We start from the raw sequence: 26,860 nt of genomic DNA, 5'->3' as shown, positions 1-26,860 counted from the left end.
TTTTCTAATGTAGTAATGTAATCAAGATTAAACTAATATTATTATTAATAATTATTATTATATATCACTTCTTACCAAATCATAAAAAATTACCCACACATTTATACGGCATCAGATACAAACCCAAAAGGGTTCCTATGAAATATTAAATATATATTAACGCTGCATTCATGTACTGAAGTAATCAGTATAAAGGATGAATGCAAAACAAAACTTGTAAATCACATTATAGTTTGTGATATTTAAGATGCCTTCATAGTACAAGCAATGTGTAAGTTTTGATTTACGTCATGGTAAAGCGATCCATTAAACCGCTGACTAACCACAAAGTCAGGGAAAAAAGTAATTACACATAATTGGCTTCTTACTTCACCTCTATGAATATTATACAAGAAATATAATTGGTAAATATAATGCGATATTCTCAATGTGCTAACATTTACAGTTTATACTTGCGAGATAAATTATTGTAATTCAAAGTAATGCCCTCCCTGTCCTACTTTTTTCTTATATAAAATCTCTCTATAGATGTTGAATGATGTTAATTTGTGTGTGTGATATAAAGGATGTGTATTAAGTTATGTAGTAAACTGCCACAGTCTTATTACATTGATATCTTGATTTAAATTTTGTTTGCATTTACAATAATTGTTTTAATTAGTTTCTATGTTGATGGCACAGCTTCTACATATCATAAATGCTCGAATAAGTGCCGCAGAGCGGCGCTTATAAAAATAAAAATTGGCGAGGCGCTTTCCATGCCCATTCCTATGTTACCTATTTCACGTATTCCCGTAGTCTATCATAGGTCTTATCATCATAACGTTTATAAAGAAATGCTTGTCTTCATTGTATTACTGTGTCATTGTATTTAAAACCCTGTTTCTCAAAGTGTTTCTACACACAGCGTAATACAAGTATACTCTCAATTAAGCGCCACGGTGCTTATTCGAGAGCGGCACTTAACGAAAAAACTCACGAATAGTGCGGTGCTTATTCGAGAGCGGTGTTTATTCAAGAGCGGCGCTTATTCGAGCATTTACGGTATTTGGCCTATTATGTTAGGACTCTTGGTATCTCAGAATAAATTCCCTATTCATGAAATAGAATGCTTATACCTCGACCCCCATCCCCTCATAAAAGTAGGACCTGTACAATCTTCCTAATAGGCCCATGTATTTCATCCATATCCTTGATACTACTGATATGGATATGCAAATTGTTACTATTAAGTCAACACTTTAGCTTCATTACTTAAAGCAATTTGCAAAAATATAAGATGAAAATATCAAATTTAAAAGCCTTATATATGGATATGCAAGAGCTCAAAAGAAGAGTTTATATATCTTGTGATATAATTCACCCCGTTGCTGAATTTATTATTACAGTATATTGTTAGTAAAGTGGACATTTCTCAACATCACGTACAGTGTTTAATTTTCATGACTGTCCTCCATCTCTCTGGCCTTTTGCGGCAGTGGAAAATATTCAGTTGATTGGATTCTACTTTGGTTCGTGCGAGTGTAAAACTGGCTATAATCTCTCATGGGCATCGGTTTAATGACTAAGTCAATACCTTTATAATTTAACTCTAGGCAGCAATATTTACTCTGTTAACCATGGTAGAGTTAGTTTGACTTAAACTTGCTCTAGAAACATTGCCATTGGAACCAAATGTTTAGGAGGGAGTGGCTAGTCTTTAACTTAATTTATAGTAACCACCTTAAATAGTCAAAAAAAAAATGTTTTGTAATAAAGAATTTCACACAGTCAATATTCTATATTTGTAAACATACCTGGTAAATATGTTATTTGTTTGTTCTGTATTTGTTTTAGATAAGCATATATAATTTAAGGAAAAATTATTGTTTATTAACACCTAAAAATCTGTTATACTTGAAGCCTATCTTATCTGAGATAAATCAGTAGCTGCGTTAAACGCCAAAAATTTATTCATTTTGGGCTTAACAATTTTTTTAAAATTACTGATCTCTCCGTTTCTGTATTCAATTCCGCCTACTAACTTCCCCTATTCTATTTTTAGATCCTGACAAAGTAACACATAGCCATAATGTTGGTCAAACGCAAGGGCTGAATTAAAAATAATTATAACCTAAGTTAACATACAAGTTCAAGGCCCATTTCTCCTTACGAGTTCCATAATGTTTTCCCTGAACAACATTATAGTCAAAATTAAATCATACAAATCATCAGGCAACAAATTGATAAACATATCATTTTTAGTTTTTTTAGTTTTTTTTTCAAATTCTTGTTTGTCAGTTGATAGATTATTGTAGGTGAACATACTCTTGGTCGGCCTTCAATTAAGGTGTTAATAATTTTAACAACCTTTAAAGGCAACCTAGTATAATCATAGATCCTATTTAAGATGGATGACTAAAGCAATACTTATGCAGTGTGTCCATCATACATTTCTCTTCTTACCACTAATACTAATCAAGTGAGGGTGTCCTTCACTTAAGGTGCTTTCTATTAGAATTTACATGAAATTTCTGTTCAAAGTTTTTTTTAGATCTTTGATTATCTTCATGATAATTTTACATAATATTGTTGATTATAACGGTAAATACAGTATGGTCTGCTGTTGGAACCAAACCTGTGATCATTCTTTGGATTACAGTAACAGCAGTGGCATATCTAGAAGTCTTGAATTGGGGGGGGGGCGCGAAGGTGAAGTGGCGGTGCGAGAAGGTAAAGTGGGTAGGGGGCTCGATCAGTTGAGGGGCGCTAATTCGCAAAATATGGAGATTTTAGGTGATTTTTAACTACTTGACCGTGATTTTGGGGCGACTGGGGAGGCGCCCTCCACGCCCTCCCCTAGATACGCCACTGAGTAACAACATTTTGCCAACTTAGCAGAGTAATCTTCAGCATAGTTGGACTTTATTTACTCGAGGACCCTCATCTTTTTTTTGATGTGAAACTGAGAACTTTGGCAGCGGTGTATATTTAAAATTTTGGCATAAAAATTGTTTGCCAAATAGGAGCCCAAAATGCATGTATGATGTTTCAAAGTTCATTTTTCATCCTAAATCAGTAATTTGATAGCTTATGTAACCCAGAATGTATAGCATTAAACCAACAAAATTAATGCGGCTGAGGTTATTGATGCTTGGTAATGAACCCCTAGAATAAGGCCTAGGCCATATTAGAAGAATTTGTAACCGACCACTGACTTTCAAAAATCACTACTTGAACAACACTGCAATTTTTTACCCTTTTAGGTTGATTTGTATTTAAAAAAAAAATTAATATGTAAGCAGTAGTGTGTTACAGATAAATTAAAATTTGTAGAGTTGAGGAATATGATTCACTTAACCTCAATATTGACAAATAACTGGAATGCATGTAAATAACATAATAACTATGACCTTAGTATTATGAGGGTATTAATTTACTAGCAATGCATGCTAAAATGGTTTTTAATGACTTCTAAAAAAGTGTAACAAGGTTAGCAATAGTAATTTAAACTTTTTTTTTTTTTGGAATAACAATTCACATTGTTTTCCATATTTCTTTCAAACATTTAGTCCTATGTCAAGTCAGTTAATGTTGGTTAAACAAAACAGAAAATCATAATCAAACATAGTTTTCTAATGATGTACCTAAATATGTTTAATAATTCATTCATTCATTCATCTTTTATTTTGGAATTTCATGTCCATAAATCAAGTGTTCAAATTTATTTGTGTCTTTGTATGTTTTAATGAAAATTTCATTAAATATGGTACAGTACTTAAACCACCTTCATTTCATTGATGCACAAACTATTTGTATGGTGTAATCATTATTTTCTGATTATTTGACATTTCATTTACATTTGATATCAATCCCCATGTTAATATCATTTCTTTATTGTATATATTTCATCTTTTCAAACAAATTTATTTTTAATATATTTAATATCTGCAGCCTAGTCAAATTGAAGAGGATTACTACTAACATGAGATGTGACATGTAAAATCCATGTCACGTCTTAAAAGCTCTTTATTCAACTCATCCAGGTCACCACTAAAATGCATATATTTTGTAAAGTACCGTAATCTAGGTCACATTTTTAAATGCATATTTTGTAGAATAGTGTAAATTAGATTTTCAATATATAAATTTTAAGTGAAATATAATCATATTAAATTTCAGATAACTGAATAATTAGAAATTAATTACTTTATATAATTAACTGCCAATTAATTGCCATAAGTTGATGAATACAATCTCTGGATATTTAATTAATACCTTCATACACAGGGGCGCCTGTTCTTGTAACTCATCCACCTATACCGGAAACTCAAGGTAATGTTTAGCTTCCTCCTTTTCCTTGTTTTCTTTTTCGTAATTTTATTTATTTATTTTTTTTTCATTTTGTTATGATTCTTTTGAGATTTTGAATCCTGCCAATATCATTCAGGATTTTTCCATAATAATGATTAAATATATACTGGATGGTATAAAAAAGCAAATAATTGATAATGGTAGCTATGATATTTTATTCTTCGTAAGTTGCATTAGGAAGCTTAAAGAGACTGTTTTTAATGAGAAAAATTCAAACTATAGGATAAGAAAATTAATGACGATGATGCATTAGTGCTACTTGTATCAAATTTCCAAAGTATTGATTTGATTGTGTCCATTTAGTTACTATGATGATTGAAGTTTCATCAGAGGTTAAAAGGTGATGAACTCAGATTCTGGGATAGCGGGAAAGGAGGTCGATGGTGTTTATGTGGGAAATTATAACAGTTTCAGTAGGGGTGAATAAAGATGAAATCACAGGAATGATGATCATACTCATAGTAAGGGAATTTTTAGGGTTTGAATGATAATTCCAGGAAACTAACTCATTCCCTGGAAATTCATATTTTCATGTTTTTACTACTTTGTCATTATCTCTCTAAAGTCTTAGAAGTGGCTTCTTCCAATTTGGAATCGTACTTCACAGTGTAGCAAGTCATGGGGAATGCATGACAGTCACAGGGATTGAGTGGCATTTATAGGGGTTCAAATCAGCAATTGGGAGATATACAAAATTTTTATTTCTTACAACTATTTTGATCACTAAGTGATTGTGATAATTATATTTTGCTCAACAGTTTCTTTCGATAATTGAATGTGAGGTCTTGCTTTCGGACAGCTGTTTGCGTTAATGTTAATCCTAATTTAATTTCTTCGTTGACTGATGGGTTTCTTCCTCTTGATCAAAATAAAATTACGACTGTTTGAATTTTCCACAATTTGAATTATCGTTTTTCGCAAATTCCCTCTAAATTATAATTATGATTTAAATTTAATTTAATTTTTTTGTGACATCTTTGTGCCCTGTCTCTTATACACATCTAGATGTGACTTCTCCGTAGCAACCAATCTCTGAACTTAAGCTGTATTGCCCTGACGACCTGTTATTCTGCACAAGTGGAGCCTCAGTTTTTCATGAAGGGAATAACAACTGAGAAACTTGACCTGCATGTTGTTAGATTGACTCATTGCAAATGACTATTCAAGTATTTGCTTTGTTCACCTAAAGACAGCTCACATGCTAAACTCAAGACAGCATCGATAAAAAACAGAACTTTTGATAGAACATGGATAGAACAACTTCTAAGGACAGAATTAGTGGACAGGAACCCAAGTCCTTTAATTCTATGTATGACCTTTGCTCAAGCACTGAAGTGTACGCAGGCTGAAAGTGGAGTGGCTCCTGTTCTTACAATATTTGCTTCAAACATTGTTGATCTGAGGTAGGGATTTTGGACCCCTCTTCAGGGAGCTTGGATCCCAGTTGCACAACTTATAATGCAAGTCCGGGAACTTGGTGGTTTGTCTAAGAATCTGTATGCAAATCATCTGTGGAACAACCTACCAAACTTCAATAGGAAGTGCTTTTTTATACAATAATTCAATAATCTCCATAAAGTGCACTTTTTTCAAGTTGAAGAAAATCTTTATAGTTGGTCATTTTTATGTTCTGGTACTGTTGTATTCCTAGATTGTAAAATTAATTTTGGTTTAATTGTTGCGTGTTTATTTGTACAATATGGTTGACTAACTTTGCACATGTATTTTCTACGTGTTTGTTTAAATTTATGTTCAATGTATGTTCAATGTTAGGCTGAATTTGAATTAAAAAAATACTTGTTCCGTTTGCTACAAGTTGGAACTATTGCATGAGATGTAAACCTTGATGTTCACAACCATTTGTGCCAAAAAGTATGCGTCAAGCTGTTTTTCACTAATTCAATTTATTGTCATGCATCTGCACAAACTTAAATCATCTTTTCTGGTAATAAGGAGCTGCAATATGTGTGCTTACGCTAAGTGCAGTATTATGTGTCAAAAAGTCGGGTTGTCGTCACATTGTTGCCCCTTTGGGGACACTTTCTTCTCTTGAAGTCCACTTTGGGAACATCTATATCAATTTATAGTTAAAGTACTTTGTAATGAAAAAAAGAGCTATAAATGACCATTATTATTATTACACTTTCTAATAACATGCATTGACAGGTTTTCCACAGAGTGGTCAGAGGCTATACAAAGTATTGACATTATAGCAGAAAATGGAATGAAAGTGTTTGTTACCAGTACAAGATGCTTGCGATTTTATGTGCTCCGTCAACGACTGTCACTGATCACAGCTAGTTTGATCACTTAGTTTGAGTCTGGCTTATTCAAGTACAGTACTTGGTTGGTTTGTTAGAACCAAACAGATACACTACCCAGCTGATAATTTTAAGTTTGACTTAAAAAATACTTTTTCTGTAACATTTATAATGTAATTTCAAGCCAGATAGTACCAGAAACATTGCTGCAGTCTTGTGTAACTATTTTTCACAACCTAACCACCACCTTCACAATGTCAGCAAATGTTATAAACAACATTTGTGTTTGGTGGGTACATCTTACCCACTTACATTGTGAAATTATTGGAGGAGTACTTTAACCACCAACTTAAGGCATCATTGAAGACTCGTGAAAATCAACAACGGTGGACTTACTCAGAAAGGTCTGGGGACTAAACAGGTTCTTGGTGTTAGCCTGAAGAGCGGGTTTTTGTGACATCTTTGTGCCTTTCACTGTCAATTTATTGTAATGTATGTAGCAAAAACACTGTGGATTTAAAACTGAGTACTAATTACAGGTGACAGTGTGAGATGCACTGCATTAAGTTCTCGCATTCATTCTGTTCAGGCTCCATTGCGATCATGTATAAAAGCATAAACGCTGTTTCACATTCTCAATGTACAATAGGCTATAATAGAGAGGCTGTAAGAGAGTTTCCTTACCGGACGTATGTAGACATTTCTGATGCTCCTCACAAGTAAATTGTCAAGAAGCAGTCGCCTGTGTCCATTGATTAATCCCCTACACATTTACCATCACAACAAACGTATCTGGGCTGGTTGTGCAGTGACCTATGTCAAGGTACATTAGCCATGAATGCCAAACCAAAGTCTTTTTTTGTTTTTGTTTTTGTTGGTTTTACTGTTTGATCGATTGGACAGTGCTTTTCCAACCTGGGGAAAGCGAATGCAAAAGCTTATTCCCGTTCACATATTCCCTGAGGCAAAGCGAGAAAAGTCACACACATATACATGAGGCACGGAGAAGACAAAACAAATGACAAGTAGACTTACTTTGACAGATCCGACAGAAAATGACTTTATAACAAAGCCATGCTGGTACCTACTTGAAGACACAACAGAATTTGGTAAGTGCACATCCAGTATATTCAGACCAATAAGGATAATACATTTCTTTTTTTTTTTCAATATGTTATTTGCCTCTTAAAAAACGCCTTGGTAAATGAGCTTCCATTGTAGAAAAAAGAGTTTATTATTACATTTCTGAAACATGCACAAGAGAACATTCCTAGCTAGTTATTTATCAAGGGCACATGTTGCAGCGTTAAAGAACTGGGCCAGCAGTTTAAAGTGTTGACATGGGGGTGGCGGGTGTGTGAGGGTGAAACAAGGGTGCTGATTGGGGCTCGAAAATTAAGGATTAAATAAAGAGAGTAGCTAGGAATGGTGGTATGAGTTTATTATTACTACAGGAGTATAATTAAAATTGGAGGAACCTCGAGGGACAAGCTTTTTGGGGCAAATGCACTCCTCGTCCACACACTGTTACGCACTGCTTTGTGCTTCAAACCATGAGGTTGGAATTGAGTCTGTGAGGCTGGCAGATCACAAGGAAAGCTTGGTCCGAGTGTCTGGGTCTGGCGACGAGTAAGTTATTGCATCTAGATTAATGCATGAGCATCAGTTATTGTTAAATCACAAGATGTTATAGCTAATTTTGCCAGTTTCCCTCAAGTCAACTAAGCACTAGAGTGTTCGCTGTCTGGTTAAGAATGGATTCCAAATCATACAAATTACCGGATTCAATGTCGGTAATTGACTTTAACTTGTACATACTAATGGTGGTCGTGTTTGTATTGTCTTATGTCTGTGTATTTTTTTTCCTTCTGAGCATGTTCTGTAGTCTTGTCATTTAATAAGTCAGTCTTTGATGTAGTTTGATTGACAAAATACACTTTTCCTTGTCAGGATGTGGCCATGCACTTCGTGGAATACTCCTTGGCAAACTGACAGACCTACTTCCGCGGTATCCCGGTCACGTCACCGGTTTAATAACCGTTACACAACGATAATTTGCATTTATGATTTTTTTTTGTGTGTTTATTGAGTCAAATGAATGTAAACAATTAGATTAACTTTTCATGCAGAGAGGTTGATTGGTTTGCAGAATGATAGCACACCATAAGAAATAAACTATCTGATATTTGGTGTCCATTTACCACTGATGTAAAGATCATTCTATTATGGGAAAATATAATGCATCGGCATGGAAATAATTTAATTAACTCATCATTAACATTCCATACTAATTTTCTTGTGTATTTAACATAAATAATAATGTAAATCTAATGGTTCCTAAAATTTTCTGGTAATATAAATTTGCGGTAAAATTAATAGGAAAAACTTTGAAGTGATCTTTGTCTATTACAATAATTTTAGTTAGGATGGTTATAGTATTTTTTCTTTTAGGAAATGTAAACATATTTTATCAATATTTGATATATTTGCTTATTATTAATAATTATTGTGGTTTTATCAACATCATTATCATCACTGTTGCAGACATAAACCAACATCATTATCACTATCATCATCACCACATATCATCACCATCACGATTAATACCATCATCATTATCATCACCATCACGATTAATACTATCATCATTATCATCACCATCACAATTTATACCATCATCATTATCATCACCATTATAATTGCTATACTTCATCATTATTAGCATCATCATTATTGCCATCATCCTGACCACCACCATCATCATTATCATCATCACCATTACCATAATCATCATAATCATTATTTTCACTCTCATGTTTAATTTCAAAGTTTTGGAATGTATTACTATTAGAGTACTATTAAGGTGAAAATATTAAACAATGTTATTATAGTATATTTGTTATAATTAATTTTAATAGTGTCAGTTGCAGGATATTTGTATTAATCATTTCCAGTTCATTCCTAGGTATGATTGAAAAGGCTTTTTGGATGCTGTCCCCTTCCCCATCAGGGTCAAAGCTTTTACCAGAACCTCAAGACATCTCAGGTGGTGTATCTTCATTTAAACATTTCTGAACCCTTTTATATTCCATCTTGTTTGCAAAACAGTCATTTTTAACTATACAGTATTTTTATTTAAGAAAGATATATGTATTTAATATATATTCAACTTGCTTCATAAATGTATCCATTAATTCAAAATCTGACACCGTGTTCTTTTAACACTAAACAAGACCAGCAAACAATAGAATACTTAAAATAATAAGTGCAATGGGGGGGGGGGGGTCATGCCCTCCCCGTGGCACATCCTATGGTGCAATATGGCCCATGTGCACCTTAAAAATGTTGTACCTCTTGTGAAAAGAGCGAGAATCATCTCTCTCCCACTGGAAATAATAAGTCTTAAGACTTTCGTGGGTTCTTGGTGTTTTAAATTAATTTTGTATTCCTTTCTAACATTTCATACAGCTTTTGTAATAATTATTTGTATACTTCCACTAATGAGGTTTGTCAGTTCATTCTTTATTCATTTAGGGCATTTTATTTAATGCTATGTAGTTTATACATCATATATCATGCTTATGTGGCATTTATTTTTCATAATACTCATCATCATCATCATAATGATATCATCATCATCATCATCAACATCATCATATTGGTATCCAAATTTCTGATTATTAATTTGCTTATAAGCACAATATATTCATAATAGTAATTCAACAATTGTAATTCAATGTAGTTTAATATTTTTTTTTTTTCATTTCTACTGTAACTAAAGAAGTTCAACTCTACCCTCTGTACTGCACCTTGAATTCTTAAATCCTTTTATACCTCATGAGTACATACTTGTAAGCTCTTTAAGCGCATTTTATTACTTAGGCCATGTGATGTTGCTTTAAAGGGCATGTTTTGTCTCTACATCTGACACATTAAAATTCACCTAACCTGTCTGGCACCTGGACAATAATGCACGAAGATTAATCGCTTATTAGACCTAGGATCCCATCCAGAGGTTTCCCATTTCCAAAAGTATTCTGGTGCAACTAAAACAAAATCAGATTGTCAAAGCCTTCTTTACCATTTCTTATTTAGTGTGTGGTCTTGAAGCTAAGTACTTAGTTGTAAAATCCACTTAAACCAGATATAATGGAACAAGTATGTGTAACATAACTTTATTGAAAAAACAAATTCATCTGGATCCAATATTAAATAAATAAACAAACAACTCAATAACTTCTTTATAAGTTAAAATTAACTTCTTTTTAAGTTAAAAATGGCACAAATGTAAGCGTGTTTCTAGTGTTGGTATTTGAAATGGCTTAATGGTTTTGAATTTGTTAATTGCAAAATACAAAAAGTCTCTATGCGCTATAAAAACAAGTGAAAGCTGTATGTTTGGTAAATATATAAACAGCCTTTGTAAATGTGATGGCTGAGATATGTGGATGCAGCAGAAACTGTGGGAAAGCAATATCAACTTAATTTTGAGCTAATCAACTTGCACTGTAGCTTTCAATATTTTTCATACAAGTATTTTTGGGTCCTTCTTAGTAAAAAATACATTTTTGCCAAAAAAAAAAACAGGGGCTGACCCTAACTTTTTGAGATTCTGGGTTGGCTTATTAAGTCTTAAAGACTGTTCTTATTTTCTTTGCATAGATTGTTGAATCCGCTGATAATCATTTAAGCATTTTCGTAGTAAGATGTCTAAAACAAACAACCACTCTAATTTAAATTTGTGTCATCTTAGAAATTGATAATTAGATAAGTATGATTGAAATTTTGAAGGTTTTATTAGTGGATGAAATCCCAATCAAAATCCGATGAAGTATGTTTACGTTTCTTTTTGTTAATCAACACAGTAGAAGTGGAGTGTTGTGACCAGCCACGTTCTGAGGAGGTAAACTCACATACCGGTACGTTACTTTTCCCCCTTTTTCTTTCTTTTTGTTTTTGGTGATGTTATATTTGTAGATTTTAGATTTTGAAAAGTTTTTTTTTTCTATTTGTTTATTTACATACCAAATATTGGGCATTAAATCATATTTATTGATATTATATGTCTTTAAAATTTATATTTTGTTACAAATTACATTTAATAAAGTTCCAAGCTCTGAAATTATTACTAATTACCTAATTCTGTTTATTATCTAATTACATTCGAAATGAACAAAGTTATTGAAGATTATCAGTTTTAGAATCTTTGAATTTTGAACCTAGCCATGGCATAGACGTAATAGATGTTTATAGAATGGCTTTGTAGTACTGTATATATTTGTATATAAAACAGTGAATGTATATTTAATGTAGCATTTCAGTAGCATGTAGGTATAATACTTCAATGGTATTAGTGACAACAGTAGTATCTATATGGTAGTGGTGGTGGAATTTCAGGACTCGTGGAAAAAAACATGAATCATGAAAAACCACTATAGTGTTATTTTTGTCTCTTATTTAACAATACACAGTTAATATTTATTTGTAAAACAGAAAGAAAATCTCTGTACAAACCCACAAACATTTTGTTGACTAATGGACTAATAATAGTATATCTGTTGCAGCAGTTGTCTAAAGGAATGTTTGTATTTCCTTCTACTTTTGTAAAGAGACCTCTCTTGACACCTTAAAAAAACAAAGTTCATTTTCCAGAGGAATAAAATCAGAGAGAAATCTATGAAATGTCCATCTCAAACTGAGAATCAAACCAGTATTATTTGAGGTTCAAAATATTACACATTAGTCAGTCTTTGTCTCAACTAATCTCATTTATTAAACCATAAAAGGCTATACTGTAAATCCTTGAATAAGCCCTGCTCTCGAATATGCGCCAGTCTCAAATAAGCGCCGCACCAAACGTGATGTTTTTTGCTAAGCGCATCGCTCTGGTGCCTAATCAAGAGTACATATTGCCCTATGTGTAATGAAACAGGGTTTTAATTACAATGTGTACAGTATTCAAATGAATAATGGAGACACAAGCATATCTTTATAAACGTTTATTTACGATGATGTAGGGCCTACGGGAGTATGTGAGATAGGTAACATGGGAACAGGCGTGGAAGGCGCCACACCAATATTTTTTTTTATAAGCGCTGCTCTCAAATAAGCGCAACACTAAAGCCTCCAAAATGCTGCAGAACTTATTCAAGGATTTACGGTAATTGGAAGATATATCAAGATATCAGAATGTGAATTTTTCTGCACCACAGCAGTGTTAAGGCCAACACAAATTTTGATACTAGTATTCCATTATGTAATTTAGTCCATAATGTAAGGAAGCGTTTCATATTCTTATATTAGGTGCTGCAATGTCTTTCAATCATTTGGTACAAATGTAGGCAGTACAACAATGAGCTCAGGCCTATTCGTTTTTATTTTGCAGTCCGACGACCCTACCGTCTTGTCAGACAGTAGGGAGTCCATGCTTGTTTGCTTGGGATGGTGTTAGAAATCTTTTACCCCTGCCAGCACCACTACAATCATAATATACAGCCTGCAATGTGTCCTAAACTTTCCTAAAAGTTTGCAGTATAAATTAGTTGATAATGAAATAAATCCCATAAAAAAAATATATATCTTGTACACTTCAGACAAAACATATTGTTTTTTTTAAATGTAGAAACACTGCGCTATGGGTGTTTAAAAGTCTACTATCCGTTGGTGACCCACGTGGCTCTGAAAAATTAATTTAAAATTATATATAGCATCTTTTAAATGAGTTGATCATGTTTGCATATAAATACATGATACACCGTGTGAAGAATACCATCCGTTGGTGACCTACACAGTTCAGAAAAGTTACTTTAAAATTGTAACTAGCAACTGTTGTCACTGAGTTTCTAACAAGAGGTGACAGGCCTCAGCTGACAAGTGAAATTAACAGACATAATCAGAAGCTGTACAAATCCGATTGACTTCACTTAACCTGGCTGCATGGAGAGAGGTTCCTCTTAGTCTTGCAGAGACTTTTCTGTATTGATTTCATCTTGCCACCTAGATCTATATTCTCTCGCTTTGAAAGGCTCAGTGGGTAGTCGCTGTGAACCTGATCTTATACTCCGGTCTTCGCCATACAGGGCAAAGGCATTTCAAAATGTATGTAACTTGAGTAATGATGTTACCAACTGGCTATTGTCTTCAGATTAGGAGAAGTCACTGTTTTGGTGGCTGGTATAAGTTTTACCAATTTTTTTTTGCAGTTTCATAGTATAACAGGTAGCTGGCTAATAATACAAGATACATATAAATAGTGTTCTATTAATATAAGTATTATGTGCGGAGGTTGTTTACTTAAACATTAGGAAAATGTATCCTGGTATATCCAGTAACCCAGGACCTTAAGAGTAAGATTGGCACTTTAACCATCTAACCACAGTGCCAATCTAAATATAAACTACAGTATGTGAGCATAATGCTTTTTATTTTGTATAGATATGATTTTACAAAATTTCCCATACAGGTAAAGTATGCTTTGGTAGTACATGGTAATTATTATATATGTTACTGATTGGCAACTAACATGCATGGTAAACATAGTACTAGTGCATGCTAAAACATCCTTATATAATATTCTGACTATACAGTGCTTTGCTACTACAGTATACTGTTATGTATATCATAGCATCTTGGTTTGGACAAGGTTTAATGCATCAAACATGAAAAAGATTATATTATAGCATGTGTTCTTAAATTTGGTGTCTTCTTACACTCAATGACTTTAAACAAATTTTCTTATATTTTTATCTCCTGATGAAAAAATAAATTTGAGCCTAGATTATTATTATTATTGATTATAGAATATCTTAATACTCATGTAATAATTTTATTTCTAATATTAAGATATTTTATATATCAAATAAAATTTAATACTGTACCATACCAATGAAAATATTTTTGTTGAGATATTTTGGTTATCTATTAATATTAATGTCTGCTGACTGTGGCAGCAAACTTGTTTACATGACAAGCTCTATGACTATAGTAAAACATTTAAACAGAATTCTGACTATCAGATCTTATGAGCGATGTGCCTTATTACTAGCAGGCTTATAAGCCTATTAAAATGAATATTGGGCTTTAGCTCAGGTGGAACCAGATCGACGCCTATGTGTGGTGATTATGTCTGTAAAATAACTAAAAATATCCTCATCCTCTTTAAAAAAAAAAAAAAACATGATTTTTTTTTCATTTGGCCTTACTTGGGTACAATGTGATTTCACTCAGACTTCTCTACAGCATCAAGGGGTGGTGTGTATTGAAGAGGTGCTTGGTTTCTATGTATGCTTGTCTACAGGTTTAACCATCAGGTTCTGTGTCTTGTATTCTGTGGGAAAGCAGGGAAACTCATGTACCACAGTAAACACCATCATCATGAATAAACATAAGGTTCATAAAAAGGTTATATTTTTGTCTTTGTTGCATTAGATATATCCATTGCAGAGCCATCTAAGAAGTCTCCAGTCACATGTAAGTTGTTGACTTTAAGTACCAACCCATTTAGTTTTGTTTTACCAAGGAAAAAAAAACAATTTGCTTCACATTCCTACCCATTATTTTGCAGTCACCTACTTTTGTATATACATAATATCTTATGTTAAGCTTTGTATCTTACTTAATCATTGGAATAGCATTTGTTATTTTAGGGGTCATTTTTCTTACTCATCTATTGGCTGGTGTACATCAGATTTGGGTTAACAGCATACAGTATCTGAAAAAATGGAACGCTTTTCTTAAAAGGAGACAACTGGTTGTTTTTACATTATTGATGATGTACCACATATTCAACTTGTTTTCTTATTTTTCATTGATGTACATCTTCATTCCCATCTTGCTCTTGAAATAGGCCTACTGTATTTTGATTTTAAAAAATTGGAGATGTCATTAAAAAAATACCTCAGTAAGAGATAAATTATTGTAAATTTGATTATATTTTTTTACACATTTAATACCATATCTCAAAAATATAATATATACAAACTAAATTTATTAATTTAAATTGGCTGGTAATCGATTTAAGGGTTTTGTAGTAGAAGTTTGTAAATGAGTAGAAAGATGAATTGTGTCAATCTGATTTGAAGTTATTAACTTTTTTGGTCCTTTTAAATGTGCAAATATTTTTTTATAATGAATATTTGAAGTTTTTCACAGATTTTACCACCTATAGTGTATCTTTAATATTCTGATTTTCATGCTTTCCATATGTCCAATCATCTCACCTAAGCATATATTTAGCATGGTTGTAAAATTTCTCATAAATTTTAATTTCATTTTTTTTATATGATGACCTTTTTAAAATCAAAGGCATTCAACAGAAATGAATTAGTAGATGAATTTCCATAATTGCTTTAGTTAGATTTCAAACTCTTTACACTAGATGTATTTCAACTCTTAACCTCTCAGTGACTTGTGAATCATATTAATAGGTCTACCTTATTTGATTTGTAATCTTGTGTGGGTGAGAACAGTTTTAGATATATAGACCAAGTTGAGCCTCTCTTCCCATACACACACAACACAATAATGATAATAATAATTGAGAATTTATATAGCGCAAATTATAAAACAATGTTAAAATCAAATGTGCTTTTGACTGAATGCTAGATGTTCCCTTAAAAAGTAACGTTTTGATGTTAGCTTTGAAAGTGCACACCGAAGAATGTTCTTCTGGTTACTGTAATTGAAACATTTTCAACTGTACATTTATGTATGTTTACCCTGGGCCTATTGAAAGGTAGAGTTCTCTGCCTGCTGACAAAATTTGTTGCAAATCTCTCAGTCCAACTGAAGATCATCTATCCTGTGCCCATTTAAGGATATTTCAACCAGGGTCTACTGAATTTATATACATCAATCCATGTGGCCCCTGGTATTTTGAGCATAACAGCAATTTTTCCTCTGGCCTCTGCTGAAGCAAGATCACCTCATTCATTTCTGAAAGCATTTACCTCCTGGACCCCTCTAGAAAATGTCTTACTTGGGCCACATAATGCTTTGCAGCAGACCTACTGTATCTACTGATAATACTTATTATCTATAAACTTACATTTGCTTGCATCTGGACTTAAAAACTAATTAATCAAATGACCCATTATTAAGACAAGTTGCTTGAATTTCAATTGAACGAAGGTTTATAATCTTACACACTGGGTTCAAGTTGCAAGCTCAACAGACAAGAGTCGAGACTCGAGGGTGCCTCAAGTCAATGCAGCCTCTACTTGCATTTTCTTAATTTCATTCTGGTTTGCTCTATCTAGCCTTCCAGCATAAAACACATCAGCATGCCATTAAAGATACTGTATTGAGTAGCTATAGCAATTACCGCTACTTTTAAAGTAAAAAGGAAATCCTTTAAAAAAAATAATATAGATAAGTATATACTGGTATTTCAAATTTTCATATTGAATAGACTTTGAAATTGTGGATGAGGATGAGTCTTGAAAAATGAATTCGATAAAATATATGTAGACATTTAAAATATATGTAGACATTTCTAATTGAGAATAGGTCATCGTCACAAGTGACTTTGATTTCTGATCTTCAAACCACTAGAATTAAGTGAATTTTTCAATTATGATAGTATCTTCACATTTTTTAAAGACTCCTTTTCATTATTATTATTATGGATTTTCATTTTTTTTTTTTTTTTCTTAATTTTTTTTTCTTAATTTTTTTCCCCGAATTTTATTTTTACTGTTAAGCGCATTTAGGCTTTAGCATAATGCGCTATATAAGCCAAAATTATTATTATTATTATTATTTTTGACTCACAATTTATCAGACTGAGTGATTATTATTGTGTTGTTTATTATGTTTATATTGTTCAATGTAGTTTATACTGTATTGGAGCTGTTTGGAGGTAAAGATGTTTTCTTTCAATCCTAGGCTCCTGGGTTCAAACCCTATGATTTAAACATAAAAACAACTCCATTTTGTATTAGTCTCTAAGAGTGTACTTAAATATAGTAAACTAAAAGAATATACTTGGTCTTGTCTTAGATGAGAAAAAAAAAGAACATTTCAAAATTACTCTCTTATTTTATGCCTGAAGGCTCCTTTAATTCAGCATTGACATTAGGGGTAACCACAAAAATACAAAATAAGTAAATACATTTGAACACATTATATTTTCATTGCGGATTTTTTGGGCTCAGTACGGACTCCAAAAGTATGCATTTTCTTTTAGTTTTATAACGTATGTGGATTTTATAAGTCCGCAATGACCGTCGATATAACATATTTTTAGTAATACATGAGTCAACAAACAAATGAAGGTGCAATATTTATATGATTAAGTGAATTGAAGAAGGATGGAGTGAATGAATGAATGGCTGATTGATTGATTGATTGATTGATTGATTGATTGATTGATTGATTGATTGTTTGGTTGGTTGAATGCAAGAATAAGTGAATGAATAAGTGAGTGACTGAATGATCGACTGATTGATTGTCTGGTAGGTATGGTTGATTGATTGATTAGTTGGTTGAACGAATGAATTGAATTGGAAAATGATTGATTGGATGAATGAATGAATAAATAAATAATATGTTGATTAATTGATTGACTGATTGAATGAATGAATAAATGAATGAATTAATTAATTAATACTGCCTATATCACACGTGCCATACAGTAGTAAATCTTACATAATAATGCTTAATTTTATACTTGCTAATTAACTAAAACCTTTACATTAGAAAATTATTTTTTCTTAAAGATATTTTTTGCATTCAATACAATTGTAAACATTTGAAGCATTACAGTCACAGGTAATTTAAACTAACAACTATACCTGATGGCCATGCGTACTGTATGTCAATGCAATAGTAAATCATATTGAATGATAATAATAATTCATAATAATTATATTAATTCTCTGCCTGGTGCATTGTTTCACATTGTTATTGTATTCATCAGCTGGTTTTTTTTTTTTTCTCTAAATGCCATTCTAAACATTGACAGTTCTGACAGGTTAGAATGTTTGATGTCAACTCTTGGGTTTTGGAATAAAACATGCAGGATATAGGAATTGCTTTGCAATTAAATTACAGTAATAAGAGTTTGAAATCAATTGTATTGCATTAATAACAGGAAAAAAGCTTTTTGTGATAGCTGTTATTAGGGAGCCTTCAATTTGTGTGACGACATGATCCTAGAACAGACTTGCTTATCCATAAACATTATGCTTTCTCTGCACAGCATAGAGTCATGCCAAACTGCATCCTAGAATCCAGACAACAACTAGGACTGAACGTTAATGAGAGAACGCAATGTTCTTACATGTACAGATAGTATACTTCTTAGTGATGTCATTACGTTCTAGGTCCTACCGTTGTTGTGCAATCAAAAGCTTCCTATTGGCTTTTGTGCACTGAACTCATGTTTCGGAAGAGAGGGGGTTTACCCCGATGCTATAATTGGCTACCCTGGTAACTTCCTTGATACCCTACCAACAGTATTGAGGCTTTCCAAGATACCTATTAATAACTTCCTTGATAGCCTTTTGATACTCTATTGATAACCATTGATACCGCTTTGATATCTTTTACTGTCCTTGATATTTGTGATGGTGATATACTGGTGGCCTATTATGTGAGATTACAAGTAGTACAGTTGTAATAATTGGTATACAACAGCGATTATTATCATTGGCATATCTATGGGAGGACGTATTGAGTGAAAATCTTGCAATCCCAGATGTCTCCCACTGAAAATTTACTGAGCATATGAATTACACTCATGTAGTTAAAATCCATTCTATTTGTTTTGTTTTTTTTATAATAAACTATGATAATTGAAAACAGATATGAGTTTGCACACAAAAATTTAATATGACTACTGTTTTTAACTGTCTATCTCTAGCAACGAACGAGTGTACTGTTGAAAGAGCGGAAGCCTTGGACAAAGCGCAACAGGACCCCGGGAGTGGCGTGTTTATCCCACAATGTGAAGGTAGCAACTACCATCCAGTTCAATGTCACGAGGAAGCCAAATACTGCTGGTGCGTTAACATCACAACTGGACGGCCAATCATCGGGACATCCAAGAAGGTTGACGTTTCTCTCACTGGATTCAAGTCATCACTGAACTGTAACCATAATTTAAAGCCCGAGATCAGTACAAGTAAAGTTGTTTCAACACCAGCTCCACCAGTTTTTAAAGGTAATAATTATATTATTAATACATTGATCCTATCAAGAGATCCAAGAAGCTTTGATTACTGATTGGTTAATTAAATCTTTTGCTACCTATTGTTTTTTGTGTTTGTATGTTTATTTAATTAAAATTAAATAATTTGTTCTATTTAATAAACTTCTCACATAAAATACAGAAAAGAACCAACAGGCTCGCTCTTACAGCTCATTCCTTCATTCGCCGAACAATTTTTTGTCTTAGAAAAATCAGTTCTACAACATATCAAAATTTTCTTTTCCTCCGGAGCCTGACTTTAATAGAATAGGAGAGGGTTATCCCAATATCTCCATTTGGTTTTTTTTTTAAATGTTTTATTTTTCTGTTTTTGATTTGATTTGATTTATTCTGCTTTTATACAACACAAACAAAATTTAAATACATGAAAATCATTTAAGATCAAAATGCAAAAAGTGGGACATTACATATTAAAACATTAATAAACTTCACTCATAAAATTGGAAGCAACAAACGACAAGACAAAACAACCTCAAGCCAAGGATGACCCATAAAGTCAGGTAATGACTTACAGTACTTCCAATGGGGTCCTTTTAACACCAAACAGATTACAGAACAAAAAGGATCTTCATTGGAGGAGGTAAATGTTATAACAAGCAGGATTAAGGATTTTACATTTATATTTGTATAAAGTTGAGATATTGAATAAATTCCCAATTTTAAGATGGTACTCTTGAATTATTGCTGTAACTATTGTACTACATTTCCAAAAATGTTTCTGATATAAAAAGTGATTATGTTTATTCCAAAATGAATTAGTATTTTCACACAGATTCCACACAATCAAGGAAAACCCTGGAAATGCCGTCTGAAATTAAATTTTCCATGGAACTTTCAAAACAAGATTTATGGCATTATTTGATTATTAATTACCAAAAGTGATATAATGGTCTTGACATTTTCAGTAATGGTTTTTGAAAGGTCGAAGACAAGTCATGGGATTTGAATTTACTTAATATGCACGAAATTGTTTTTTGTAATTGTAATAGGGGGCAATTTAGCTACGTTCTTAAAATAGAAATTGTTGATTTCTGTACTTGTAACATAAGTTGTTAGAGTTGTTCACTATAATAATGGAGGTCGATCAGGACACATGTAATTTTTTTAGTTATTGGATATTTTTCCCATTTTATTCATTTTTTATTTTGTTTTTTTTTGTTCATTATTACTTTAATTTTTATTTGTATTAGTATTTACTAATTATACCTTCTTTTGAGAGAGTGACATTTACTATAAAGATAATGTGAAGGAGTTGTCTAAAGATGGTTCAATAAAAATCTATTAAAAATATTACCATATTTCTCTAGTAGAAGCCCACCCCTGTTTTACTTCTTAATTCATTTACCAGTATTTTCTTGGGCATAAGCCCAGGGTGCGATTAGAATGAAAACTCTGACCTGACTTGAGACTGACCATGTTTCATTGAAAATAAGCGTTTTGATTGAATATTTTCAGAATAGATAAGCGAGTAAATCTTATTTCAATACATAATATTGAAATGCATTAAAATTTTAAAATTAAGTGGCAAAAACTGAGGGGGACGTGACCCCGTGCCCCTACTGGGTCCATGTCTGTTACCAAATACCCACTTACTGGAGAGAGACAACCGTAGATAAAATGCTTGTCCAAGGACAAAAGACTGTGCACAGCGAGGGTTTCCAACCCCCGACCTCAAGTCTGAGAGTCCAAGCCACAAAAGTTGCGACAACTGCTTCCAGATTATATCTTTTTCTTAACATACCTGTAGTCTGTATGATGGAAAATTAACCTTGTTACAGGCTGGCAGCAGTTTTTAATGATGAAATAATGAGCTAATTTTTACATATAAAATGTGACCCCGCTCCCCCATTATACATAATATATTCTTCAATAGCCTAATATCTAGAAGCAGCCATGGGGCCACACCAGGGCTTTGCACCAGCACTCTGCTGGCCTCTGCTGGAAACTCCCCCCCCCCTCACCCCCGCAACTTTACATACATTTTATAGCCACCACTGTCAGAGAAGTAGTCAGTTTTATCACTATACAAGATAAATCAGCAAAAGACACTCCCTTAAGCTTCAAAAGAATGTTTAAAATTTTCAAGATTTTTTTTCAACACCTGTTACTGTTAATGTTGAGAATCACACTTTGGCATTCATAGTTTCCTACAGCATCACTGCATACTTGACATAGGTACATTAAATTCATTTAGTCAAATCAACAATTACCAATTTCTTTAATAATATTATGTTAAATAATATCCCCAAATTATGGCCAATCCAACTGACTTTGCCAGGTGGTCGAAGTTTAACAGAAATACTAACGATACGGACACTGGAAAATCAGTCTTACTCTTTGGTGATACATACATGTCAAATGCCAATCATGCCAATAACAAGTCATAGTCGTATTTAATATTGAAACTTTAAAACAGATGGTTAACTAGATACAAAGTTATGATACTTGTCAAGTGCCGTGTGTCAGAAATTCAGGTATGGATACATAGTGCCCTCTGTGATTTTATCATGAGTTTGTCTTCGTATCCCAGGATTCTAGCAAATTTTATCACTTTTACTATTTAATGAAAACTCTCCAAGGCAAAAAGAAAACCTTGTTTCAAGACCTTTAAGAAGGCTGAAAATTTAAAGATAGAATTTTATTTTGGTTGGTAGCTGAAGGAATAAATATACCAGTATTTGTTTCCCATTTTTACAGTGGCAACACTACTACTACTAGGCAATAAAAATAAATATTTTGGACCTAGGAAATACAATAATAATAATGATAGTGATAATTATAATTATATTTCTGTCTTCTATTTGATTTGATTTTTAAATTACAGGAGTAAGAGAATTGGTGAGGATAGTGGAGTGAAGATTATAAAGTAGAGAATAAGTTTGGCTGGTTAATGAGTAAAGATTAGATTGGGGAAATGAGTAAAGATTAAGGGAGAGTGGAGTAATGAAAAAAAGAAGGATAGCACATAAAAATAAGGTACAAGATTGAAGTAAAGATAATTTAGGAGTAGGGTGTAAAGATAATGTGAGGAATAGAATAATTGTGAGTGTTGTGGTAATATTTAGGGAAAGGTAGAGAATAAGGATTAGGGGAGGAAAGTGTATATATTCTGTAGAAGGTTATAAAGTTATTGAAGGTGAAGGAGAGAAACGATTAACAATTAGTGAGGACCAGGGAATAAATATAAAGGAAAGTCAGCAGTATTAATGCAGGTATTTTAGATATAGGACAGGGTAGGTAGTGCATAAATTGATAAGGATAGTCAAGGTTATTGAAGGTGGTATTAGGAGCCAAAAAATTAGACTTGTGATGCGATTTTTTTGATATAGATAAGTTTAGAATGCAGAATGTTTGACATCTTAATTTAATTTCAACATTGATTTTTTTTTCTTTTATGACTTATATAATTTTAAGAGGAATGATTAAGGGCCATGGTCAATTACATGACCTCTGAAAGGTTACAGTCAACTGTCATAAAATAATTTCTTGGATTTAATGGTTTAATGATTGGAATTTTAATTATTCTAATAAAGTACACATGGCAAACTAGCGGTGGAGAAATTTTTATGGGAAGTGGTTTAGGAGATCAATTTGATAGATTTTCATGAGAGTAATTGTACTTATGACCAATGCAAAAACATTATTATTATTATTATTATTATTACTATTATTATTATCATCATTATTATTATTGTCATCATCATTATCATTAAAATTATCATGTTATAGCTTTCCTCTTACTCTATACATATTTCTTTTTCAGTTTTATCCTTTTGTTTATATTGTATGGCGATGTTAATGATACAGATGTACCCATCAAACACTGATTCTTAAAGATAGAGTGATTGGATGCAAATATAGAATCATTCACTAAAAAAATTATTAGTTCAACTTGTGCTTGCCACAGGGATTGGTGTCCCCGTCCAGAGGGTTCACTTGTAACAAAATAGCAGGGAAATGCAGTAGCCACTTCAAGACATAAATGAGATTCCTACACTACCCAAGAGTAAGCCAGGGAATTCTTATATACCAGCCTATCTCATATAAAATTTTATATAGCAAAAGATAAATGAAAACAATTTTTCAAGTTTTAAATATGTTCCCATCAATGGCATACAGGGTGGTGCCAGCTTCTCCCTTACAAGTGGTTCAGCATTCCCCCACTGACAGGCCATAGTCCACACCTACAAGCCCGGCATGTTTCACCCCCACTGATGGGCCATAGTCCACACCTACGCAGCCCCACCATGTTTCACCCCCACTGATGGACTATAGTCCACACCTATGCAGCCCCACCATGTTTCATTTTTCCCAGAAAGATTTTACAGTGGCTTCCCCCCCCTCCCCCAGTTGACAGATGAGTGCTTACTGGGACACTACCAAGAGTATGTTGTCTATGAGAATAAATAATGTTGTTGTGTCCCCTAATACACCCTGTATGAGTGTACTCATAATTTGCAGTCAAGTATAATGACAACCTTGTACTTTTTATGATCTATATTTTCACATAAATAAAAGTGGATTATTTTTAGTGTTTCACTATTTTCCCACTGCTTCCTATATTGGTTTATGTATTTATTTGCATTTAAGATTATTAAAATAAAGTTGAAGTTGGAAATTCAAGTAGTCAGGTTTTCATCAAATGGTTAAATGTGTGAGTCAGTGATGGTGTAAAGTATTTCCTTGACAGGTGTTCCCTGATGAATAAGTCACACCCACCTTACCCCACCATGATTAAGGCTGAGGTGAACAAAATTTAGGATATGTCACCTCTAAATGTTGGAAAAACGCACTCCCAAGCCGGATATGTCTGTCCTAGAAAGTGATTAAATATTTCCACCCCCCTTCCTCCAACATGTTACCACAACTACCCGACGGCTCAGATGTTCCTGAAGGCTGGACCTTGACCATCTGGCCCACCCACAGACAGCACCCCGACCATCTGGCCCACCCACAGACAGCACCCCTGGTGCAAGTTCCACATAGAGGTAGCAGCCTCACAACATTAGGACCTATCTATAGCACTCACGATTTTACCATGAATTTGAATAACCATCTTTTTCATCATTATATTTCAATTATTTATCATAGGGTGCACTGGAAACAAACAGGCTAAGTTTTTGAATAGTGTTATTGATATGCTGATCACAGAAATGATGGGTGACCCATCTGGAGCAGTGACACAGGGAAGGTAAAATGCTGAACTTTTTACATAATGTATCCACGATTAGACTGAACACGCATGTGCAAAATTTTAATCTTACATCCAATGAGTATTTAAATCCAAGTGCAAACACCGGTAATATTTGACCTAGGGAAACTTAACCTTCATACTGATCAAAATTAATCCAGTTTAAAAACAGCTTTAGTAACTTTTCCATTGGTGATTTTTACAGAACCACAGCCACAGATCAGAACAGATCAGTGACAGAAAGAGTCGGAAGATGGAAATTTCTTCACATGGATACCAACAGCAATCATGCGATCGACAAGCGAGAACTGAAGGGTATCAAATCTCAAATAGATGGGCTCAGTGCAAGAAAAAAATGCAAAAGGAACTTCCTCTTATTTTGTGATGCCAACAATAACTCAAAGTTAAGCATGGACGAGTGGCTGAAATGTTTAGGCATAGAAACCAGTGAGCATAAGTTTATAAGTTTTTGTATGAGTTAGAAATCAGTGTTTAACTTTAATATTATTAACAGCAACAGTAACTACAAGCAGCAATAAAACAATATGTTGAAAATATAATACTTATATAATAATAATAAATATAATGAATTAATAATAAAGTCAACTAAGTTAAATAATTTATAATAAAAAAATATCAAAAATTATCGTCATTGTAAAATTATCATCATAATCATAATATCAATTCAATTCATAAATATAATAATAATAATCATTAATAAATTAAGAATGAAAATAATGCATAAAAAATATTGGTATACCATGCATAATATATGTCATAATATTTTTTTTTTTAAACCCTGATACAGTACTGATACTTAATAATTTAATTATGAATGTTATGGCATTAAAAATAATATAATTATGATTATGATGACAGTAATATTATAGTTATTAATTATTATAAATGTACACAAATTTAGTTACTTATAGAAATTATAATAATTTTAATTATTTATTATTTGTAATGTAAAATTGTTATACGTTGAAACTTTCTGTCAACCGTTAATTGATATCAATTTACTTTTCACCACAGCTTCTGGTCCACCGCCGACAACTGCAACGAGACGTGGCAACAATCCGTTCAGTGAGTCTGTGCCACCATTTTTGCTATGAAAACCGCACCTGCTAATCGTCTGTGTGTTAACTAGCTCCGCAAGTTGCACATAATAACACTTGGCAACCATGGTACTCTACTTCTGTAGTTGCTGTAGTAATAACAAGAATGTGAAACCAAATGCGCACCTGACGGTTATATTACCTGCTACTAATATTGATCCACAAATGTACACTTATATCAACTGAAAAAAAAATAGATTGGCAATGATAATTACGTTATTGCCTAACTAAAAGTAAACAAGGAATACAAAATTTTAACTTGCAAATTGTTTTTATAAAATTTTGTCAACAATCACTTATTATAATTTTTTAAGTTAATTGTAAAGTTATACAATACCAATATTTGGTAATAACATTTTTAAGCCTTGATATTTCTTTGCCTTATAGTTACAGTATTTTAAAAATTATTATTAATAATAAATAAAAATTATTATTAATAATTATTTTAAAATTTAATATTATTATTAGTAATAATAAAATTTAAATATTTTAAATGCGAGTCAGAACACAAACCATTGATCAAACAAACATGATTGTTCCCAGTTGCACATTCCCAGGTTCACCTTCAATGTTGGATGTGTTATAACATCTGCCGTTAACAGTAGTTGTCTTCATAACATGTTTTTTCTTCTGTCGTTTGTGATAATACAAATATTAGCTGCCTTCTGCTACTCTTCTGTACACTATTGATAGATTAGTTGATGTATAGATTGCTTCTAGAGTTGTC

General features: G+C 32.7%; 1 protein-coding gene across 7 annotated transcripts in view; it reads left to right on the top strand.

Annotated features, from left to right (window-relative positions):
- The window catches only part of LOC117107359 (SPARC-related modular calcium-binding protein 2-like), a 43,775-nt gene that overhangs the window by 14,578 nt on the left and 2,337 nt on the right, over nt 1-26,860 (top strand). Inside the window, exons 4-11 of one of the 7 annotated variants that reach the window (XM_033249013.1) lie at nt 4,270-4,314; nt 9,580-9,660; nt 11,480-11,533; nt 15,042-15,083; nt 19,477-19,776; nt 24,916-25,015; nt 25,221-25,462; nt 26,051-26,101. In XM_033249013.1, the coding sequence (XP_033104904.1) occupies nt 4,270-4,314; nt 9,580-9,660; nt 11,480-11,533; nt 15,042-15,083; nt 19,477-19,776; nt 24,916-25,015; nt 25,221-25,462; nt 26,051-26,101 (915 nt within the window). Of the gene's footprint in view, nt 1-4,269; nt 4,315-9,579; nt 9,661-11,479; nt 11,534-15,041; nt 15,084-19,476; nt 19,777-24,915; nt 25,016-25,220; nt 25,463-26,050; nt 26,654-26,860 lie in introns of those variants that run through there. The other 6 variants (XM_033249012.1, XM_033249011.1, XM_033249016.1 and 3 more) reach the window with 6 other exon arrangements.

The sequence above is a fragment of the Anneissia japonica genome, unplaced genomic scaffold, assembly GCF_011630105.1.
Source record: "Anneissia japonica isolate Jap-2015-1 unplaced genomic scaffold, ASM1163010v1 scaffold9668_len1562885_cov226, whole genome shotgun sequence".
Taxonomy (NCBI): domain Eukaryota; kingdom Metazoa; phylum Echinodermata; class Crinoidea; order Comatulida; family Comatulidae; genus Anneissia; species Anneissia japonica.
Note: the sequence above shows the minus strand (reverse complement) of the source record. Positions and strands in the feature narration are given on the sequence as shown.